We start from the raw sequence: 22,814 nt of genomic DNA on the forward strand, positions 1-22,814 counted from the left end.
TCTACGCTTTCGATGAGTTCTCAAATTCACAGTATTTTACTTAACTCCATTACTTTCCCATCTAAGACCCTGCTTTGTCTCCCCCTCCTGTCCGTCTAGGACAGAAACCTCTTATTTCTGCTCTAAGAGGAGCTTCTCCAAATCCACCCTGTAAGCAGTACTGAGGACTTGATTCTGCTGCCAAAAATGGCACCATAGTTACCATATTTATGGAAAAGAACAATACAGCTGGAAGTTATATTTAACATTTCAAGTCTCTCTCTTCAGTACCACCTAAGAACTTCTGTTCAAGTACAAACCCTAACTGACAGTCCTGCAAAGTCATAGAAGCTGACTAAAACCAGAGCAAAACAGCACACTAAACTGCTGGTAGATCCCCCCTTGCCAACAAAAGCCACGGCTGCCTTTTAGCAGCATTAGATTTACAATATAAATACAGGCATAGAGCATGCACTGTGGATGCAAAGGTGTTACTTTCCAAAGTTAAACATGTAGGGAATGTTTGGTTGGCTTCTCTAACTTCTACATCATCAGTTTTGGCATGCTGACTTTTTCAGCTATAAATGGAGCATCAAAAGGATCAACCCTATCCATAACTGTCTTTCTTTAATAGGTCAGGGTGAAATCAGCCTCTGAAGAAGCTACAGCTGAGCCTGAACTTGGAAATATTTTCCCCCCTCAGGTGGTGGGCACTGCTGATTTCTGGTGACCTTAGTTTCACCAGTAAGTAAATGTTGTGCAGCCACTTCAAAAATTAGCTGTCTCACAGTTCTTTTAACAAAAGGTGTTTTAATGTTCATATATTAATACCACATCTGAATTTACCCACAGTAGACCAGAACACTGCCTGCCGGCTTGCCAAATGGAGCAGAGGTGGGTCCAAGGAGCACATGCTGGTAGCCTAAAAAGAGCTGGCTGACCATTCGATACTGACTGTTCTTTCCCCTTTCCCTATTCCCACCAAATTCTGCTTAAGGCAGCTAAAAATACCTTGCTATAATAAAGTTTCTTTCATGTAAGCATTTCTGGTAGCTGGCAAAGGTGTAAAGTCATATTAGAAAGAGAGTTATGAAACTGTAGATAGGTGGGAAAACAGCTTCTGAACAGAGGAAGAAAATGAGGCAAACCACAGAAAGAGCAAATTTGGAAAGATGGTAGTCCACACCACCTGACAACCAATAAAATAGTCTTAGAATCTCCCTTACACAGCAGGTATTCAGATTTTCTTTATGCTTGAGAAAGCAAACAAGAAACTTGGATTTAACATCTACGTAAAGACTTTATTTTCATACTAAGAGTGTAACCTCCAGTCATAGAGACTATCTGGAGCTGCTTTGTCAGCTGCAGAATACACACAGTTGTCTACAGGCTTCACCAGTTCTAGGTGCTTCTTCACACCACCAGATCCAATAGTTGTAGAGGAAATGCCCAAAGCCCTTCTTGCATGTTCTACCAGGAGATTAATTTATATTACTCTAAAACTAGGTGTGAGAAGGGTGAGAAATCACACCACAGATAAGTGTCAGTGTGACTGATCACTGCTGTATTTTAATTTCAGAAGTAGCAGCTGTTCTGGTTACAGCTGTTTTTTTCTCTATTACTTGTTTTTGTTCAGTTGAGAGTATTTGCTGCAATAGCAAATGCCATGTTATTTTAAGCAGGTAACTTCAAACTGACACTGCTTTTAAATAGGATCACCTGTTGTGCTCCCCCACAAAGATTCTTCCTACTGCCATGACTCACTCTTTGCAAGACAACAGCCATGTGCCTGGGTTGAAACAAGCCAGCACAGGAAAATGGACTAGCTAAAGAGGTTCTGCCTTATAATTCCACTAAATATAAACCGCGGTTGATATCAGAAGCATGCCCAAGTCCTCTATATAGCATTATATGCACAGTATAGAGATGTCTTGGTATTATGCTGCACTAACACTTACTGCTACTTTGACCCTATTGACTAACGGGTCAGTGACTTCAAACTGTTCATAGGGCCTCTCCCGACAGGCACAGCGCGCCTCACGTTCTTCTGCTCCTCTCTGAAGTCATTTACTTTAAGCTCAGCCTGAAAGAAGGGAAACAAGCAAGTCCCCACCAGTCTCCTCACCTAAATCTCTTTGCTGGAAAGGAACAAGCTTTACAAGTAAAATTAATCTATAGAAGCAGGGGGAACTTAGGAAACGTCATCTCATTACTACTACTGTAATGCTCCTTGGCAGCATCTCACTTGCTGCTGAAAAATACATTTGTGAGACTATGAATGCAACAGGAGCATCTGGAACTGTTCTGGTAGCAACATGCTCCTATCCATGACAGCTATTTGATCGTGGTAGCTCCCTGATACCCTGTTTCTGACCATCTGTCTCATCATTCAGTAGCAGCATTCAGTTATGACCTATTTCCCTTCACTCCTCCATCCTGGTGTTTCTCATGTTTATTCTTTTTAAGGTGCACAAATAGATTTCATAGAAACTTCATTGTAATGGGATTAAATAATCTCCAACTTTTTTCCCCTACCAGCTAATGCTTACTCTATAATGAAAGTATGTTCTGTACACCACACACATCCTGAACACAAGTTTTTTCTTAATCTATGGTCTGGTACTTCATTTCTAAAAATACACACAGGAATGAGGAGAAACTCACAGCCACTTTGTGGTTTCTTGAAAGAAGCCACAGATGTGAATGGAAGGGTCTCTGCAACTGGAGAATTATTTGCTACTCAACGTTTCTAGCATAACTTTCACATATTTGCTCTTCCACCAAAGCAGTATTAATATACATATGCCTGCCTCCCTAATCTTAAAGTGAATTTTAATTTCTTAGATAGACTTTTAGAGGCTCCACAAGAAAACTTAACAGTCAACACCTTTAGGGCACAAAATTCTTTTAACTCTATCAAAACGTAATCAGTCCTCTAGACAAGGTCATACTTCAGATACTGAGTTTTGATTCTTAAAAATCCTGAGCCATTTTCCATTCAATACTTTCTCAGATTTTTTCCTCAAGTCCTATTAAACAAAAAGTTCTGTACTGTTAAGATGTTTTTACCTTTTAAGATATGAGAAATCCTCTTGCATACAATCATTCTGTGATTCTCTCAGTTCTTTACTGTGAGGGTGCTGAGGCGCTGGCACAGGGTGCCCAGAGAAGCTGTGGCTGCCCCATCCCTGGCAGTGTTCAAGGCCAGGTTGGATGGGGCTTGGAGCAACCTGGACTAGTGGAAGGTGTGAGGGGCACCGTGGCAGGGGGTTGGAACTAGATGATCTTTAAGGTGAAGGAAAAGGATATATTTATGCAGTTACTTCAAGGTGGAGGTATATCTGGGCTGCTATTCAAAGGCATGGTCTGTCCCTTTTTACTCTAGCCATGTAGTCCTGCTGACTCCCCTGTGCAGACTCGGATGTTTGAATAGCCCGACAGCAAGCTGGTACAGGGAACTGATCCATTGAACAGCTGAATTAAGGGGGGAAAATGAACACTCAACCACAGATCCCAACATAATTCAAGAAGAGGATTTCACGAGCAAAGGTTGACTGGCACATTTAGGAGCAGGAGTACAAAAAGCAGCCTAATGCCTTGTCTAACCTATGATCTCTGTGCAAAAGAAGGCGGTCAGCCCAGGTCACTGAAATACCAATTGCCCTCCTGTTCTCGTCTGTAATTCCCTGTGTCCTTGTACATACAAGCTGTTCTTTCCCAATGAAATGTGGGAGAGTTTGAAAGCCACTCAAGTTACATCATGCAAAGACTCATCATCCCTTTTCATCCCAAGGCAAAGCAACACATCCCCAGAATAGCAAGGCAGCTTGGCTGGGTTTCTTTTCCTCATCCCAGGTGCTCAGGCCAGCTACAGCCAAGACTGACTCCATTACAACAACCTGATCCTCAGGGATGCACTCATGTCTGCCAGCTGCAACACTTGCAGTGGGCTCATTCTCACTACTGAAGACACCATACATTTAGCTTTTTAATTTACAATAGCTTTCAGATGTAAGTTTAAAAACATAAAAAAGTTGAAGCAAGACCTTATGATTAACTGCAGCATTCCCCCTCAAGGGAAAGGGTGCTAGTTTGGTGTGTGGACATTGCTAGAAGAGGTGCTCAGCTACACTCGTCCTCCCATTCCCCAAGTCAGGATCAGATGGTTTGTTGATACAGGAGAGACTGTGCCAGCATTTAACTCCAAAAGGCAAGGAGCAGGCAGGGGAGGGGATGACAGAGGCAATTTGGGATCTGGCATGTGTTACTAGGTCACTGGGTTCCCACATACTGCTGCAGCTCAAGCTCACTCCAGTTTCAACATGAAGCTGTTGTTGGCAAGAGCATCCCAGAGATAACGGCTCCGTCTGGAGCAAACTGACACCCCTAGCTCTGCCAAATTAATTTCGAAATACATTCTCCAGCACAACTTCCTGACCTGACAGTGTGCAAACAAGTTTTGTCTACGGTTTCACTCATTCCATATACGAATGAGTTAGAAACTAGAAGAAACTATAAGCCTAACCAGGAAGTAGGCTAAAAATCCCGGCCTTAAACTGATCCAGCTGTGTCTTTTTTACAGGTATATGGCAGGGTAACATCCTGTTAAATGCAGCCATGATCTGTATGCTGTAAGAATTACAAGTGATATATACTACTGCTTATTTAAATAGTATATTATATAAGCTGTTTAACAAATAAAATTATTTTAGACCCAGATTTAAATCAATATTATTCAGAGCAGCCCTGTGGAGAAGGACTTGGGGATGTTGGTCAATGAAAAACAACATGAGCCAGCCTTCGTGTGCACTCACAGCCCAGAAACCAACCATGTGCTGGGCTGCATCAAAAGGAGCGTGACCAGCAGGTCAAAGGAGGTGATCCTGCCCCTCTACTCTGCTCTCGTGAGACCTCATCTGGAGTTCAGGTCCAGACATAAGAATGACATGGAGCTGTTGGGAGTCCACAGGCAGTCACGAAGATGATCACAGGGCTGGAGCACCTCTGCTATGAAAACAGCCTAGAGAAGGCTCTGCAAGACCTTGTAGCAGTCCTCCAGTAACTACAGGGGCCTATAAGAAATCTGAAGAGGGACTTTCTACAAGGGCATGTAGTGACAGCACAAGGGGGAATGGCTTTAAACTGAAAGAGGGTAGGTTTAGATAATAAAAAATAGTTCTTTACTGTGAGGGTGGTGGGGCACTGGAACAGGTTGCCCGGAGAAGCTGCGGCTGCCCCATCACTGGCAGTGTTCAAGGCCAGATTGGACGGGCCTTTGAGCAACCTGGTCTAGTGGAAGGTGTCCCTTTACCCATTCTATGACTATGATTCAAACCACACAGTTCAAGCATTTCTCATTTTACAGTGCCAGGGTTTATGCCATCTGTGAGAGAGAATTTCTTGTTTGATTCCCCCAAGATGTTCTCTTGTTTTTGAAAAGCATTACCTCTATAGAATTATTTAGGCTGGAAAAGATCAGACTAACACAGCCAAGTCGACCCCTAAACCACGTAACTATGCCACATCTACGTCTCTTTAAATACCTCCAGGGATGGTGACTTGATCACTTCCTTGGGCAGCCTGTTCCAATGCTTGACAACCCTTTCAGTGAAGGAGTTTTTCCTGATACCCAGTCTAAACCTTCCCTTGCACATCTTGAAGCCGTTTCATCTCCTTCTATCACCTGTTACTTGGGAAAGAAGACCAACACCCACCTCTCTCCATCCTCCTTTCAGGTAGCTGTAGAGAGTGATAAGGTTTCCCCTGAGCTTCCTTTTCTCCAGATTAGAAACCTCAGTTCCCCTCAGCTGCTCCTCATAAGACTTGTTCTCTGTGGAATCACAGCTTCACCTTCACAGTATACATGTTCAGCAAGTAACATTTAACATACATTTTCTACAGTATGCACACATGGCAGACTCCTCCAGTCTCTCCAGAAAACCAGCACACTAGTGTCTGCTTATGATTAATACCGCCTATGAGTAATGCCACATGTTAACTATTCCATCCTGCTTATGACTCAGTCCATGGCTGGACTAAGCGTGCAAAGAGCAGATGAAGCCAGCATCAGAGTTCAGGTAAAAAGGTATCAAGTGCTTCAGGTTTGGTGTAGAGCCAGAGGCTCCGCCTTGCCACATGGGCAACAGGAGAATTAGAGAGCTGTTTTCCTTACCTTCCTGCGGTAGCTGTCTGCTTGAAGACATCTGCACCCTTTTTTTAAATAACTCTTTTTTATTATTACTTAATAAAGAGACCACATTCAATGAAAATGTTGGTATGCAGTAATGCTGTTTTAATAGAAATGTAAAATCATCATGCACAGGAGTCATTAACCTTCTTCAGATGTCCTTATGAAGGCTTCCCCACAGTTTCTGGACTAATAATCTTATTACAGGACAGAAGAAAGTAGAACTCTAATCTCCACAAAGCCTCTTATTTGTACTGGACAGAGAGAAGGTAAGAAAGCCAAGTAAATATTGCATCTTTTGCATTCGGTCACTAATCCATTTAGATGGAAAGAGCATACTTACTGCTAGGAAGAGCATGCAGTACATGGAGAACGAAGAATGGCCAGAGTAAAATGATAGTCTGGAAGAGAAGAGAGCAAACATCTCATTATTTTTCTTTTGCAACATCCGGTCTACAGTGATACTAATTTGTCTTACACAAATGAACTGGAAAAATGCAAATATTCCATGCTTTTTCTTCAAGAAGGCTATCTAAGCACATCAGATGTCTGACAGTGGCTTTTGACAAACAGCACAGATTTCACCACTTAGCAGCTATCCTGTTCCAGCATTCACTTGATCTCCACATCAGGCTAGTAACTACTAGCTCTTTGAATAAAGTTGGAACAGCAATGAACACATCCTCAAAGCTAGAAATCAAGTGCCCTTTAAAACAGTTTTGTTTCATCTTCTTGATAAATACCAGCATACTGTAAATAAATGATTTAAAAATTGATAATATCTGATAGTCATAGTGCCACAATGTATGTGTTGAAAGTTAATCACCCCAAACAAATTAGTAGCCTTTGGTCAGCATCAAGACGCAGAAGTTAACAGCACATATTTAGAGGTATATACCACAAATACACATGTATACCTTTGTTAAACATACTGATTCATACAGAGCACGATCATCTATCATTGAAGGGTAGGGGGAAAGGCAGGAAGGCAGTTCATTAGTCAGCCAGCTGCAGAAGACACCACCTCCCCCTATCTATTATTTTCAGAAATAGCTTCATGCTTGGCTATCTCATTTAAAGAGTGGCAACACTGCCTTTGGCTTGTAAAGGCTTCTAGCAGGTCCAGACTGAAGGGACTCCGCATTTGATGCTGAAGGTTCGCTCCTGCACAGATGGTTTCTGTGATGAGCTGAGTGTCAAAGCTGTAAAACAAATGCCACCTACTTCTTGTCAGGAGTAGAAGGCAACATGGAAAGACATTCTAATTCTGTCTAAAGTGGAAAGACTGTACTTAAACTGTATTTTTCTCTTTTATGCACATAGCTTAGAATCATAGAACAGTTAGGGTTGGAAAGGACCTTAAGATCATCCAGTTCCAACCCCCCTGCCATGGGCAGGGACACCCCACACTAAACTATGCCACCCAAGGCCTCATCCAACCTGGCCTTGAAAGCTTGTACCTGTGCTGTTTGACAGTCTATCAGCCAGGCTCCTGTGCAATTTAGCTACATAACAGAGCACTCCTTGCTTAAGAGTTTGGCATTCCCAAACAAGGCCAGCTTAATTAAAAGTTTCATAACAATCTAGTTTGCCCTCCACCATACCCAGCAGGGCCCTGTTTTGGTGTCTCAGCCAGGCAGAAAGCCCAAGCCCAGGGAAATTCCTGGTGAAGGAAATGTTTCTACTCTTTGGGTAAGACTAATGAAGTCAGCTCTGATATGCAGTTAGTTAATTGAGTTAAACATTCACTACTCAAATACACAAAGGCAGCAATAAAACTATCTTGTGCACAAGTGAAACGGCAAAACTTTCTCCATTAATACGCATGTGTAACATCACAAAACTGCATCAGCTGTCGAGAGAAAAGAAAACCACACAGAAATTTCTTCCATAGGTTTTAGAGTTCTTGGTTTATAGTTGACTCAAGCATTGCTAATAGTGCAGTGGGAAGTACTCTGAAGTTGTTTCAGAAGTACTAAATAAGCAATCCTGAAAATAGTAAGATGAATTTTGTGTGTCAATATTTGTATATTCATGCACAAACAGATATTTTTTCAATTAAGTTCTTAAATAGAAAACCTGTATTGACAATGTGTTATCTTAAGATGTTGAAAAATTCAAAACCATTAACATTACATTTTAGCTAGACATCTCTTCTCTACTTTACTACTGTAGCTCTTCACCAGTTAAAATTTCTGGGCAAGCGTCCACTATGAAAGCCAATAGAGTAAGCATTTTGAAGAGCTCTGCCTTTCAGATAAACATGTCTTCTGAGCCATGGAAGCAAAGCATGCTGTTCCACAGAACAGAAGACAGATTAAGGAATTCATGGCTCCTACGCCAGTATTTTATCCACTGACTTCTGGGGCTATTCCTGTTGTCCATGAGATGACATTTCCTGCAGTTGTTGACGGCAACCTGTTGCCAACTGAAGGAATTCAGAAGGCTGATAAGTAAGAAAAGGAATAAAAACAAATACTTGAAGGAGGGGTTTTGGTTTTTTTAGTTCTTACACAGTTTAATGGTGGTGTTGATTACTGGCATTCTTGGTTTTAGGAATGTATTAACCCAACATAAAAAATGCCTTGTTGGAAGCTGAAGATTACAAAATGTGAAGGCATTCTCATCAGGCATAGATAAGTATGCTGTACATGACTGAAAATGTTGTGCTTAGAACATGAAGTATTGCCAGAAATACAACTGGGACAAAGTATTGATCCAACTTGTACATTGTGCAATCCCAATGACATTTCTTTGGCAATACTGTCATCTCTAGATTTCTTTAAGGAACAGACATATATTTAACAAATTAAAGAAATCTTAGAACCCTTTCAAACACTAGGTTTGACAATGGAGACGTTTCCTAGTGATTCCTCAGCATGCAAGCAGTGTCATCCCAAAGCCAGGAGAACATTCTGTCTTCAAACCAGCCAAGCTGCTGCACAGCCCAGGCTTTGGGATCATACTGCAGGTGCTATCTTGCCATTAGCCAGCATTATTTACTAGTCCTAAGAATGCATAAGTATCACAAGAAAATAAATTTATAAATAATACGGTACAGACAACTCTCAAACCCCTACCTTTCACTAATGAAGACTAAATTATTCCAGTAGGAATTTGCACATCAGATTTCAGGAGTTCTTTTTCAAATTAATATTAGAACAACATCCAGTCAACATGAAATAAGAGCTGGTTAAGTGCAAAGTCTTGTTTTGATCCTTTCCAAGATGGCAGAGTCTGGCATCAAAAGAACAGCTTTGCAGAAAGAGATCCATGCCTTTTACTTCGTACCTACCTCACAGATCCCTTCTGATGTGAGGAACAAGGCTGTAACAGGAAAATGCTTTAGCTATTTCCACTGGGGCAATACATTATTAGCAAGTTAGAAGAATGCCTTAAGTAACAACTCGAAACCAGTTTCAGATCTTGGTTGAGGCCTAAAGTTTCCAATGTCTACAGTACAGCGGGACATCTCAAAAAGGTCTTAAAACAAGATAACTTAATGGCTGTTCAGCTTTCTGTAAACTTAGTTTTGTCACAACTTTCACATGGCTTATTATAAAGACAAAAGTAAAAACACTACTTTTAAAAGGTTGCCGTAAGACTGATTACAATTAATCACTACAGTTCTTAAAGGTTACCTGGGAAAATAATCAAAGAACAAACAGTTCCTAAAAGATGTAATTGAACTGAACCACTTAGTACTTTCAACCAGGATTTCTAATCCCAGATTAGCATGTCTGAAACAGATGGCCTTGCGAGACTAGAAACTGACAACCATGTCATTCTGTTCTGTTCTTTTCCATGCGCAAAGGCAATTTAGCCTAATGTGCAGAGCCCACTTGATAGAAGGTACTGTTTAAGCATTTATGCAAAGTACAGGAAAAAGAAAGTACAGGAAAAAGAAAGTACAGGAAAAAGAAAGTACAGGAAAAAGAAAGTACAGGAAAAAGAAAGTACAGGAAAAAGAAAGTACAGGAAAAAGAAAGTACAGAAAGTACCTGTTTAAGCAGCTAAGCAAAGTACAGGAGTCCAACAGGGAAATTAAGAGCCTTAGTGAAAACAATACTAGAAAATAGCTAAATACATATGGCAAACTGGGGCATTAAATGGCAAGAAATTAAAGTGTTAGAAATTACAGTAGAAACAGATAAACCAGAAGAAAGCTTATCTTATGGTGCCACAATAAACCTAGCAGAGGCTGAATGATAAGAGAATCTTTCCAATACAAGTACTGAATTATGGAATGATCCCTTACAGAAAAACAGGAGGCCCAGCAAAACATGCATGCTCCCACATCAATGCAAATAAAACCACTACTGGGTTAGCCACCAAGTCCCTTCTATCCTCAAGTTCTCTGGATTCTCCAAGTCCAACTCAAAGCTTCCACTGACATTCACATTACCCATTTCATTGATCTGGACTGGAAGAAGTGCCAGACAGAGCTGTAGCTCTGCACATATGTGCTGAGTAAGTCAGACAGCTCCACATGCTTGTCAGTGAAATATTCCTAGAATCTAAATGCCACAAGGATGTGGTTTAATGAAGTGCTAGTCATACGCTTCAGCTAAAGCACCATATTCTTTAAAGTCATTTTTGTCTGCACTCAGCAATGAACATGTTTTCACAGCACCTGCTCTTTTCTCAAGTGCTGCATGAGTACAACTTTCAAGATTGGCAGGGACTGAAAGATTTGAGGACTCTGTAATGAAGTGCTTCTGTGATTACTGCAAAGAAATGTTTAAATAAAACACACAAGCAGTTCATGTATTTAACTACTTAGAAACCCATTTTCAAAATACAACATTCCTATTTTTGACTCCACTTTCTACCTTTTCTTCCAGCATTTAAACCCACACTTAAGTATAAAGCCTTACGCTTACAGAAAGGAAAAAGCTGCTAAAGTCTTTCCAGTTCAGTAATCCCCATATGGATAATTTTATTGACAAAGGTGTTTTGACATAAGACTTTAGTGTCTTGCACAATTCTCTAATCATATTTGGGGTGACAGGTACGTGCACTTAGCCCTACTTTAGGTAGTAGTAGCAGATAGAAAATTCGGACAATGCTGACACTTAACACGTAAGACTATACCCATTTTTTTGCAGAGAGTTACATATCTTTTCTTTTACCTTATCTTACACAAACTTAAGTTCCCTGCTTATTGTACTGACATAAAACTGTCTTCACTGCTAGGCTGACCAGGTTTTTAAGCTTGTTAAAAAATTCTGCTGGCATAATTTGTTGGGAATTGAAGTAGTGTCTTAAAATACATCAAAAGAGACAGATATAATGTAAATTATCTAAAATAACCTGTCAAAAAAATCTTACCCTCCTCCTATTTTTTCACTTTCATATGAGCAGCAGTCAACCTGCATCTTGAACTTCTAAATATTCCAGTTTTATCTAGAAAGGAAGAAGTTGCCAACTCCTGGCATTCATTACCACACACAGACATGTGGGATCTCAATATTACAGAGTCCAACCAACTGGCAGGCTACAATGGCATTCCATATGCTTATTGCAAAAGCGCTGTAAAATGAGTTCTCATCTGTCAGTTTTGACCTTGTCACCCAATTTAACTCAACACACAAAGCAGAAGTTTAACTTCCCACTACATTTTTAGCTAGCCTCCTCCAACAGGGAAGAAAAAAGAAATCAGGACTTTTTTTACTCGTCTTTCCTAATAATCCCTTCTCAGAAAAGAGTTAAAAGTGAAAAGAGCAGCAAGGGGGAGCAACATTTCAAACCAACATTTCTACAAACTAGTATCTTTGTCTCACATGCATCAGATTACAGGCTTCTGTTTCATTAACCGTGTCTGCACAAGTTATCCACGTAATGCTGCTCTGAGTCCCAAGAGTGTTATTATCATTTTACATAAAGATAATCCCTGTTAAATCAGGGATTTGACTGTTATTCCCTCTCTAAGAAACCGCTTTGGGCATGAAGCACTGGGTAATTGTGGAGAACCCTTCCCCCTAACAGAATTTTTTAATCTTTGAAGGGGAAAAGGAAAAGGAGGCTGCAGAACTGTCAGCGTTATGGGGATTTCAGTTCCTACAGTACCGTTCGAGCAAGACTCGTCCAAAATCTTATCTTAGGAGACTTTTCCACTCTATTAACTTTGACATAAGTTTTGCAAATCAGTGACATTCTGCCAAGAATGAGAAGATGCATCTACCTGCTTGCTTAGGCATAGCTTTAGCTAGCTTCCAACTATTTTCAGGGCGTGCTGAGCACAAGATACAAACTTCGTTTTCTAATGAACTTAAGCATGATAGGCTATTGAAGTATCAGACAGACTGCAAGCACAGCTTTTTCTGAAAACCATTAAGGGATAAAAAGTTTTATTTTCAGTTATGAAAATGAATGCTATTCATCACCACTGAGAAGAGCCAATTCACATCAGGGCAAAGGAGATGCAAGATCAGAAATACGCAAGATCAGAAGGAGATGCAATGATCCAGATTGCGGAACTGCATCTCAATTGGTTAAAGCAAGTTCACCTTTTAGACTTGATTCTCCCTACCACCAGTTAATTTCTGTTGCAAAGGCAGCTCTTTTTGGTTCTAGATCAAGTGCAGTCCCTATTTCATCATCCACTGTAGCCTCCTTGAAGCTTCTAAAGTTTAAATATTTAAAGATTCTCATTTTCTACCATATTTTTGCTTTTCCTTCCATATAAAATTAAGTATAGGGTGCCCTGCCTAAGATCCAATCCTGAGAAGTGATGAATTAATTCATCAGGACTAGAAGTATTCCCAAATCAGTCATGTTACATGTCGGAATAACAGTAATGACAGAAGACTGAAAGGCAGTGTTTAAACGAAAAGTTGCATCATCTGAATAACAGTGCACATCCACAACCATCCATTCTTCTCTTTCAGTTGCTTTCGTATCCAAGCTCCTTGAGATTTTTTTTACTATCTTTTTAGAATTGAAAACTACTAAATTAGCCTGTGGTGAAAACTCGTGAGCACAAACGTTTCAGTATTGTAGAGCACTTAAGTTCCATAACAGAAATAATTAGAATGCTGCAGCCGACATACCAGTATGCCCCAAGCAAACACATAGTTAATAAGCCTGTAGCAGCTTTAGAGAAATTTCTGATCTACAGTGCTGTTAGAAACTGCCAGATTAGATAAGTAATCCATTTAGTTATGCTGAATTAAGTGCAGTTTGATTTTTGACAAAGATTTAAGACGTTTTGAAACAAAATATTAGAACATTCATACAAGCTAAGTTAGTTTAATGCAAAAATAACACTTCATTATAGAAATATTCCCAGTACTGAGAGATGTGCAGGGGGAAAGAGAGGGGAAGAGAAAAAGGAGACAGTAACAATTGTTTCATAGAGATGGGTTAACTTGAAGCAAAAGCCTGGTCTCTTGGGTTAGGTTTAAAAATTGTAAAGCAAACCAATTGCAAAGGCTATCTAATGAAACAGAGGAAAACAAAAGTATTCAATTAAAATGGAAGTAATGCATGAAGCTTGTGTTTTTTGTTGTTTTTTATTTTTAAACACAGTCACAGTTTTGAAGGTGTAGGTGTAATAGAAAATGTGAGAGTTGCAAAAGTTTGGGTAAGCTGCAAAACAAAGTTATGCAGGTTAGCCCTGTACTGGCCGTCTAGCACAGGTGCCCAGCTACTGGGAGCTGCTGCATGGTTTAGCTGCACTCACCAGCATGCATGAGTACAACCTGTGAAACAAACCTGAAATGAAGTTCATGATAAATGACTGATAAAGGGCACCACCTTGGCAATAGTGTTTAAATAAATTACAAAGTTCAAAACAGTCAGCTCTAATTTCCTAAAAGCTCCTTTGAAGATTACATTTTGAGTTTGCAATGGCAGACTAAACACAGTTTGTTTTGAGAGCAGTCAGCATGGGAGAAATACATCAAATGAAATAGGGAACTGGTTTTTTTCCTTTAGACATACAAATTGTAATATGAATCTGTACATTAGTAACACAATTATAGTTATGAACCTTAATAGATGCATTATCTGTTACCACAAACAGAACAAAGTGATAGACTGAAATTAGAGACCTTCAACTATCCAAAGTGAAACTCACTTCAGAGAAAGTTTCACACACACATACACATCCCTGCAAGCTGTATGAAGTCTGTTTTGAAGCCTAACAGAGTTCAGACTGCACAGCGTGCCTCTGAAGCAGCTAGACTTGTAAAACATGGCTTAATATTTACATTTCAGGGTCAAGGGTTTCACTTCTGTGTATGTGTTTAGTGAGCTGCGGAATAAACCAGAAAGGCCAGCTTCCTGGAGCTCCCTGGTCACTAGGTTACCGGTGCTCCTCCAGAGCCAGAATACTGAACTTCCAGATCCCACCCTAACATCTTTACTCAGTAGAAAAGATAAATAGTGATAATTTAACAAAAATACTTTTAAGTTGTTCATTGCATTATTGTAACAAACCTGCACTGCTCAGATAAAATGCATCCAAGAAAAACTTGTAGTAAACTCAGGAAGCCCAAGCAGGTTGACTTAGGGTCCTTTAGCACACACATAAGACTATTACACATGAAAACCAACAAACAAAAAACCAAACCAACAAACAAACAAAACTTCACACTATACAAGAATGTGTGCTGATGGGGATTAGTTTAACCAGTGTTAAAGCAACAGGATAAATCAGCAAACTGTACTGCACACTGCAACCAAATTTAGCATGACTACAAGAAGAGAGCATTAGCGGCCTAAACGAACATGCTGGCATCCAGTTCATCTTCTGAATACCCATACCACTGCTCTGTTTCTCCTCCTTTATCTGCTGCTGTCCTAGAGAACAAAGATTGGGGGGGGTGGGAAATGATTAAAAAATAATTATTTTTTTTCTAATTTGATTCTAGGGCTCTGAAAAAATAAAGCATGTCCTTCCCCAGAACTGATTGATTTACAGTGTGACTCAATCTTCAGCTACAAAAAGCTTTAACAGCAAATTCCTTATACACTATAGAAGAGAATTAAGGTAATCACTTTAAAGTACATCATCCACTGTCAGTACTCATTTGCAGATCACCTTCACCACCTTCTGTTTGCTCAGAAACAGAGGTTACACAAGACATGGTTTGTATGCACATACATAATACACACATACTCTTTGCATCATAGCTAAAATTTAAATACTGTTTAGATATATTCTCACATCCTTCTCTAGAAAAGATCTGAGCCCCTACTTTCTACTCCCAACTTTGTGGAGTGTTAACCAAGAAATAACATGTTATGTTTATGCCTTTCCATCTACAACTGTTCTGTGTTTCATAGCAGCAGCATGCTAATTAAGCAATTTACATCACTGGAATTAAAAAAGCTGCTTGGTTTACATGAAGATTATACAACATTGCTGCATGTAATACCTCCGCTTTCTCCATTTTAAAAAGCATGAAAAAAGTGCAGAGTGAGTTGTTTGCTATATGTGGTTTTTTGCTCTAATCAATACCACTCTCTCCATTTTCAGGAGTAGTAACCTGAACTGTTCAATTGCATAACATTGAAAATACTTTGTTATGGCACTAGTGGCAATATTTCAGTTTCAAAAATGTGGAAAAAAAAAAAAGTTCTGAATTGCATTCAGGAGGGCTTCAATTTCTTTTTAATCTTCATTTTTTTAAAGAAAAGCTGGACCCAGTAGTTACCCAGATTTGAAATTCACAGTATCACAGTATGCTAGAGATTGGAAGGGACCTCAAAAGATCATCTAGTCCAATCCCCCTGCCAGAGCAGGAACACCTAGATAAGGTTACACAGGAATGTGTCCAGGCGGGTTTTGAATGTCTCCAGAGAAGGAGACTCCACAACCTCCCTGGGCAGCCTGTTCCAGGTTTTTCAGTTGCAGCCTGAAAGGACAATAAATTCCATCACAAAGGTACACATCTAGCATTTATGAAATCCAGTTTGGAGCAGATCTCATATATGAAGACAGAAAGCACTCACATCTATGCCTCAATAGAAGAACAGAAACAAGCCAACAAAACCTCAGCCATAGATATTTTAAGACAGGAAGACTGGATCTGCATTTTAAATGAGAATTCAATAAGCTCTGGAGTAAAAGTGAATTGAAGGGTTCAAGAAATTAAATGACATGCTGACCCTTCTCCTTTTCACTCAACATAAGGTACACAGCAAGGTAAGAAAATGCAAAGTCATTAGAGAAGCTCAACGAGGAGGAAAGCCCACATAGGTGCTTGGAGCCAGGGTTCAAGTTTTGCCCAAGGCTGAATAACATGAAGAATTGCCAAGTCTTCCTTTCAGGCTTGGACAGTAATTGTTGTATGGAGAAGGGAGAAGGAAAGCCCAAGATATGTTAGAATCCACTGATTAATCTTTAACGCTGAAGTACAGATTAAAACTTCTAGAGGCTAGAGACATAGAACTCTGGCATCTTGTGTCTAGAAAGGGTTCGTAGAGAAGTACAGCTGGAAGAGCAAACATGGCAGGGGATAAGTAATTCAATAGCTTTGACAGTACTGTTGGACAGGCCTAATAGGGTAAGTGCTCTCTCTAATATGTTACTCAGGTGCAAAGATGAACTAGTTGGACACGTAAGCAACAGCTCTGGTTGCATAAAATGCTGTGATTTCAGGGACAACACCCTTATTCCATCCATCCCCTAGGAGAAAAAACAAGTAAGAATAACAAGAGGCCATCTTGATTCCTTGAGCAACCTCTGACTGAGTTTAGGTACAAATAAAACCATGAGAAGTAGAAGTACGCTGCCTACGATGGACAAGTACTGAAGCATCGCCCAAGCATGCAGAGGACGAACTGGGAAGGCCAAGGCTGGAGCTATTGAGGCATACAAAGGGCAACATGAAGGTGTTCAACTGGTAAGTCAGCAGCAAAACAGAGACATAAATGAGGATAAATGAGCCCACCACTGGACTGGGTTAGTTATGCTGTAACAAAGGGAATAGAAAATCGGAAGGTGCGTGATACCTTCTTTGTTTCAGATTTTGAAGTCTTTTTCCAGCAAGACTTTTTCAGCCTCCCAGATCTTCATGCCTAGTAGTAAAGTTTAGAAGAGAGAGGTCTAGTCAAAGAAGATCTAGCCATGCTTACTTAAAGCTGGACTTGCAAGTCCATGAGACTGGATTGCAGTCCAGTGCAACCAGTAAAGAGATGCCAAGATGAGGCTATTTGGATATCTTTAAGAAGCCATGCTAGGGAAGCAGGGGCCTGATGGTTAGAAAAAGGACAAGAAATACTGAAGGAATTGATTCTCATAACAGGCAGTGGAATCTCCATCCCCAGAGTTTTTTGAAGGATCAGGATGTACACGGCTATGTCAAAACTCTACAGTAACTTCCGCTTTAAACTGGAGGATGGACCAGATGACCCCCAGAGGTTTCCTCCTGTATATACATAAAGGCTTCCTAACCATCCAGCTACATAAGTCTCCACAGTCTTCAAGATGATGTGAACATTAACAATACTGGGGGGGGGAAATCAATTCAACTGTAAGAAAAGGTTCGATGAAAATTTCAGAAAAGACTCAGAATTTTGTAAGATATCTCTAAGGTATAATTGAAAGAGCAGAAAACATTTGCTTTTAGGAAGCCAGCATGTTTATGTTCTGAAATGTTCTAATACTTTTTCTGGTGATATTTTAAGACTTTTTTTAAAAAATATTTTCTACCATCATCTGCAGGTAACGATCATCCTGAAATCCAGTACTAAAATACAAATTTATGTTAATCCAAAACTACAAAGAACAATTTCATAACCCAATTGTCAGCTATCTGAATGAATTCTTAAACTAGTATCTAATAAATTCATTGGCCCCAATTAGTTTTTCCAGAGACTTTTGTGACCACTATGGCAAAGGCAGCAAATTAGGTACACTGAACATGTGAGAATAGAAACATACTAATCACAAGCCTTTTGCTTTCAGAGGTTGTATGTTCAACACAGCATTGGCAACAGTTTTATTTCGCATTCCTTATCAAGTACTCATATTACAGACTTACTTTTCCTCTACATTATTACTGCAGGAAGTGATTCTAAAACCAGGAAATTTAAGGAAGTATGCTTTAAAGTTTTGAAGTTTTAGGGAGGCATTTTTTGCCCCAGCAGTAACTAGAATTTGTTCATTTCCACCTTAGCATATTGCCGACCCTGTGAAATTATCCAGCAGAGACGGAGTAAAAATACTGCATACTTCATGTTGCAATATTTATTTTTAACATTTTGTGCATAAAGTGTAAGTTTAAAGTGTCAGATTCCATATACCTGACCTTTATACAAGGTATTTAATGTGCTGCTTGTGCTGCCAAGTTTATAACATGCTGTATAATAGATCTGAAAACTACAGCACAATCCTAAACTAAGTTCCAAACATACTGTAAGCTGTATATAGCACCTGCTGCACTGTTTGGTAGTTTAAATTCATTCAGATGCTCTTGCAAATAAACACAACTATTCAGTGCCAAAGCTTGGATTCTGCGGGTTCTTTATGGTTGTTTTGGGGAAGGTTTTGTTCAAGTGTGGGTCTTTTTGTTGGGGGGTGAGGGAGGGAAAGGAGGCTTAGGGGACTTTGGGTTTTTCTTTTTTACCTGTTTGTAGAAAGAATTTCATAAAACTGGAGAGAAAAATCCTACTGCCGTTACTAAGTTAACATCCCTCCTCAAAAAAAAATAATTGACAGAACCTTTATTTAAACCATGTTTACTGTCTGTGAGATTGGATTTTACAAGCAATAAGAAAATACCCATTATTTGCCTAAGATGACAATCCAAGTTTAGAGACACACTTAAGACTGACCTTTTCCAGGTTCAGGCTGGCCTGCTTAAGCATGTCTCCTGGATTCCAGATCCTACTACCTAGAGATTACCAATGCATGTCTGCACAAAGGTGATCAGCACCTCATTAGCATTTCTAATTGGCATACTCATTATGCCAAAATGAGTAGGAAGCAACCAGTTAACATCACCACCCAATATATTAGGACATCTAACTATACTGTTAGAAGGCACTCTATCACCATCTTGAAGTCCTGAAGTATTTTTCCAGACCAGTCAACTGTTAGGATATACTAACAACAAAAAATTATTTTGTGTGTTGAAGACTTATCCCACAATTCATGTATTAGAGGAAAATATAAGTTCTTGTGTTCTATTGTTATTTTACTAGACATTCAAGCTTCACTGTTTACAAATCTCATTTCAGACAAGCAACCAGCAACTACAGCTAAGTACGCTCAGCAGAGGAACAGTAAAATATTAATTCACAGCTCCTACTGCTGAATACCTGTGGTTTCTATTAACTCTTTTGGGTGCAAGAATGCCAACAAACAGGATGCACAAACAATCTGCAATGAACTGGCTAGAGCAGACAGGTTTAGGAAGTATGTCCTATCTACCAATAAGGAATGGAGAAGTCATCACCTGTCCTTTAGGTGTCCTCTCTGCCTACTCCTCTTTGTGGAATCTGGGTATCTTGCCAATCCACTTAAAGCCGGGCAAAGGCAAGCAGCAGCAAGCCAAAAGTAAAGGATAGTTGAACAAGAACAGAAGCTGCAAAAGCTGAAGAGATCAGCGATTAGTAGAGACTGCTCACTAAACACTGCCATGTGATCAGGGATATAGCCTAGCACACCTATGTATTTACTGCACCTTACATTGCTGATTTGAAAAAGGAATCGGCCATTTGGCAAGTCATTACCTTCATAGGTGCCAAAGAAAGTACCTTAAAGACAACCCAGTAGCACTGAGCATTGATATACTTACAGTGACATGCTAATTCCCAGCACCAGTGACAGGAGGACCTCTTGGCTTTGATATCCATTCATAGGCACTAAAGACTTGTGCTTGTATATCTAACTTATTTTTGTAAAACACTAAAACATGCCACTGTCTCCTAGTAAAGAAACTACATGATATTAAGTTCTGTACCCTTCTGCCCAGTGCAATTACGATTTTAAAATACGTATCTTACTCAACTATGTTAAGTGCTTTAAGGAGAACTGCTTTTTTGATACTCAAAAGAAAACTCGCCTTCACTGTTCAGGCACCTTTTTACTGAAACTCTTAGTATTTATTTAAATGGAATATTACAGAGTTCTACACAAAACTAGTTGACATCAGACCTGGCAACACCTTCATAAAAGCTTGAGAATGCAGTTCAGTACAAATCATTCACCCTAAGAAAACTGCCATGAAGTAGCTCATATCAAGCTTCTGTGGCTAGCTTAAAATGAAATGCCAAATACTGCCTGTTTTACAAAGAAACACAGCAGAATACAGACAGTTTCTAATACTAATAGTTTATTTAGCTTGCTTTTTTTAATAACTAGTGATTTTCATGCATATTTTAGAGATCTGCAAGTGCTATATACTTTCAAGTAATACATGCATCGTTCAACAAATACGAATGAGATTTACTAAGCACACAACAGTGCTTATGATCCTCAACCACCAGTAGTACTGAAAGTGCAAGCACAGTATAAACATGGTCAAGGAGAATCTAAGATGTTTAAACTTTAAGAGGACTCTATTTTCAGCATAACACAGAGCAGACAAGATATTTACTTAAGTAAACAAGAACTAGCTTATTAAGATCAGGTAAGAATGTAAAATCTTACTGAAACTAACCAAAGCCCATAAGCATCTTATTAATTTAGACAACCAAGCTTAAGTCCATTGTTTTACACACATGATAAAGCATATTTATGTTTTAGCATATATTTCAATACTACTGCTACTGATGAATAACAGAGACTAATTATTATCTTTCCCCTATGTCCTTATGTTATTGTGTAGTAGACATACACAAAGTGTTGCAAACATCAGATTTGCGTAAAACAGCACTGGAACAAAATACGCTATGATGCTGGCCCAAAACTCTCTAATCCTCCAACCATAACTTACAGGCTTCTAGTTATTACAATCAACTCAAATTTTATGCTTTTCCCTCTTTACAGCTGAAAAACATTTTTAGACTCATTTAAAAGTTTAACTAAAGATTCAGATCTATGCCCAAGTTGAATTTAGACTCCAGAGTTTCATGCTGAAAGCACACAATTCTGTTTCAAAAAAGCACCTCAGCAAGTGCAATTTTGTTTAAAGATTCGTTCTATTTGGAACTTAAGTATCTTCTCATATAGTAGCAGAACAGTAAAAATACCATTCTTAGTGATTTGAAGGAAGAGAAAACATTTTACACCTGCCACAACGTAATGTACAACAAAATCTGCATCTCCCCCCTCTTGTGCTGTAAGTTATTTTATCTTCTTTTAAGCTCTAAGAATTAGTTTCTGGCAATTACTTCTGCTAACTCACTACACTAAAATTTGCAAAGCTGACATGATACAAAGACAATTTAGTATCCTGTGGGAGCTAGCATATCCCTTATTCCAATTACCAAGGTGTTCTACTGCAAGTCAGATTGTTGAGAAGTCAGAAACATTTTAAAGTCTGACACCTATGCTGATTAGAAATTCTTTGTTTTCCAAATTTCATAAATACCCTCCTTTGTTTACTCTGCATTTTTCCAAACTGCAGTTGACCGTCATACAGAAAGTGACCATTACAAGTTTTAAGAAGTACACAACTGAAACAGAGATAAAAGTTATACCATTGAATACATAAATAAGCCTTATGAGCAGCTACAGGTGTCAGTAATACAAAATAAAAAAAGCTGCATATGAAGCACACTAATCTCTCACACTAATCTTACTGTTTTAATTGGAGAAAAAACTCCAATTTCTCTTTTACTTCCCGCATGAAGTTCTTCTCATTGAAAGATTATCTGCTATACTACCTACCTATTGTCGTGCACTTGCTTTTCTACTAAAAGTCATGCAAAATACAAACTGCTCCTGGCACCTTTGAACAGCTGTTGTGCATGACCTGAAGCAGGACCTGGTCCTCCACCAAATAAATATGCAAGACTTGTGTGGCTGCTGAGGAATACCATGCCTGCTACTGAGAGATCCTTAGGAGGGACGCATGCTAGAGGAGCCAATGAGCACAGGGGACAGTAAGCAAAACCTACACATACTTATTCAAAACACACGCGCGCACACCCCCACCCAGAGAAAAGATCTAAGAGGTTATATAAATCTTCTGGAAAAAGAATGGCAAGAAGCTTCTCTAAAGCTATGATTCCAGGGAGCTTAAGCAACTCTAATAGCAGAAATTACTCTGAACATACTTTAACATTTCAAATAGCATTCAAACACTGATGTTTATAACAGTGACAAAACTCCAATGTCTCAGACACTTCATTTTGTTTCACCATTATCTTGCTACGATTGAGCTGGCACATACGTATTTAAAGTAATAAAATGCCTAATAATGAGAAAACTGAGTAAAGTGATCCTCTGAACAGTCCGACATATTTTTAGATGGGTAAAAACTGGATGTATTTGCTTTCATTGTAACTTTGAACTGTTTTCCTTGCTATTTCACATGAAATTTTGAAGGCAGATTTCAAATTCTTCTGTTCATTGGGATGCACAGACATTTTAGAAACAAATAGAAGCCAATCAAAACTGAATATCATCCCCATATTGGGAAAAAAAAAGGCAGAAATTGATACACAATAATTTATGCATTCTGCTGTACATTAATAAAACAAGCTTCCACAAAGTAGAAAAAAATCCCAGTGTCTAGACAGAGTTCAA

At 39.2% G+C, this 22,814-nt stretch overlaps 1 protein-coding gene across 2 annotated transcripts in view; it reads right to left on the reverse strand.

Annotated features, from left to right (window-relative positions):
• The window catches only part of PLPP1 (phospholipid phosphatase 1), a gene marked incomplete at both ends in the record, with an annotated part of 58,367 nt that overhangs the window by 3,276 nt on the left and 32,277 nt on the right, over positions 1-22,814 (reverse strand). For both annotated transcript variants that reach the window (XM_080637477.1, XM_080637476.1), the window contains one exon: positions 6,510-6,567. In XM_080637477.1, coding sequence (XP_080493603.1) covers positions 6,510-6,567 — 58 coding nt within the window. The remainder of the gene's footprint in view (positions 1-6,509; positions 6,568-22,814) is intronic.

This window comes from Psittacula echo (genome assembly GCF_963264785.1).
Source record: "Psittacula echo genome assembly, chromosome: Z".
Lineage (NCBI taxonomy): Eukaryota > Metazoa > Chordata > Aves > Psittaciformes > Psittacidae > Psittacula > Psittacula echo.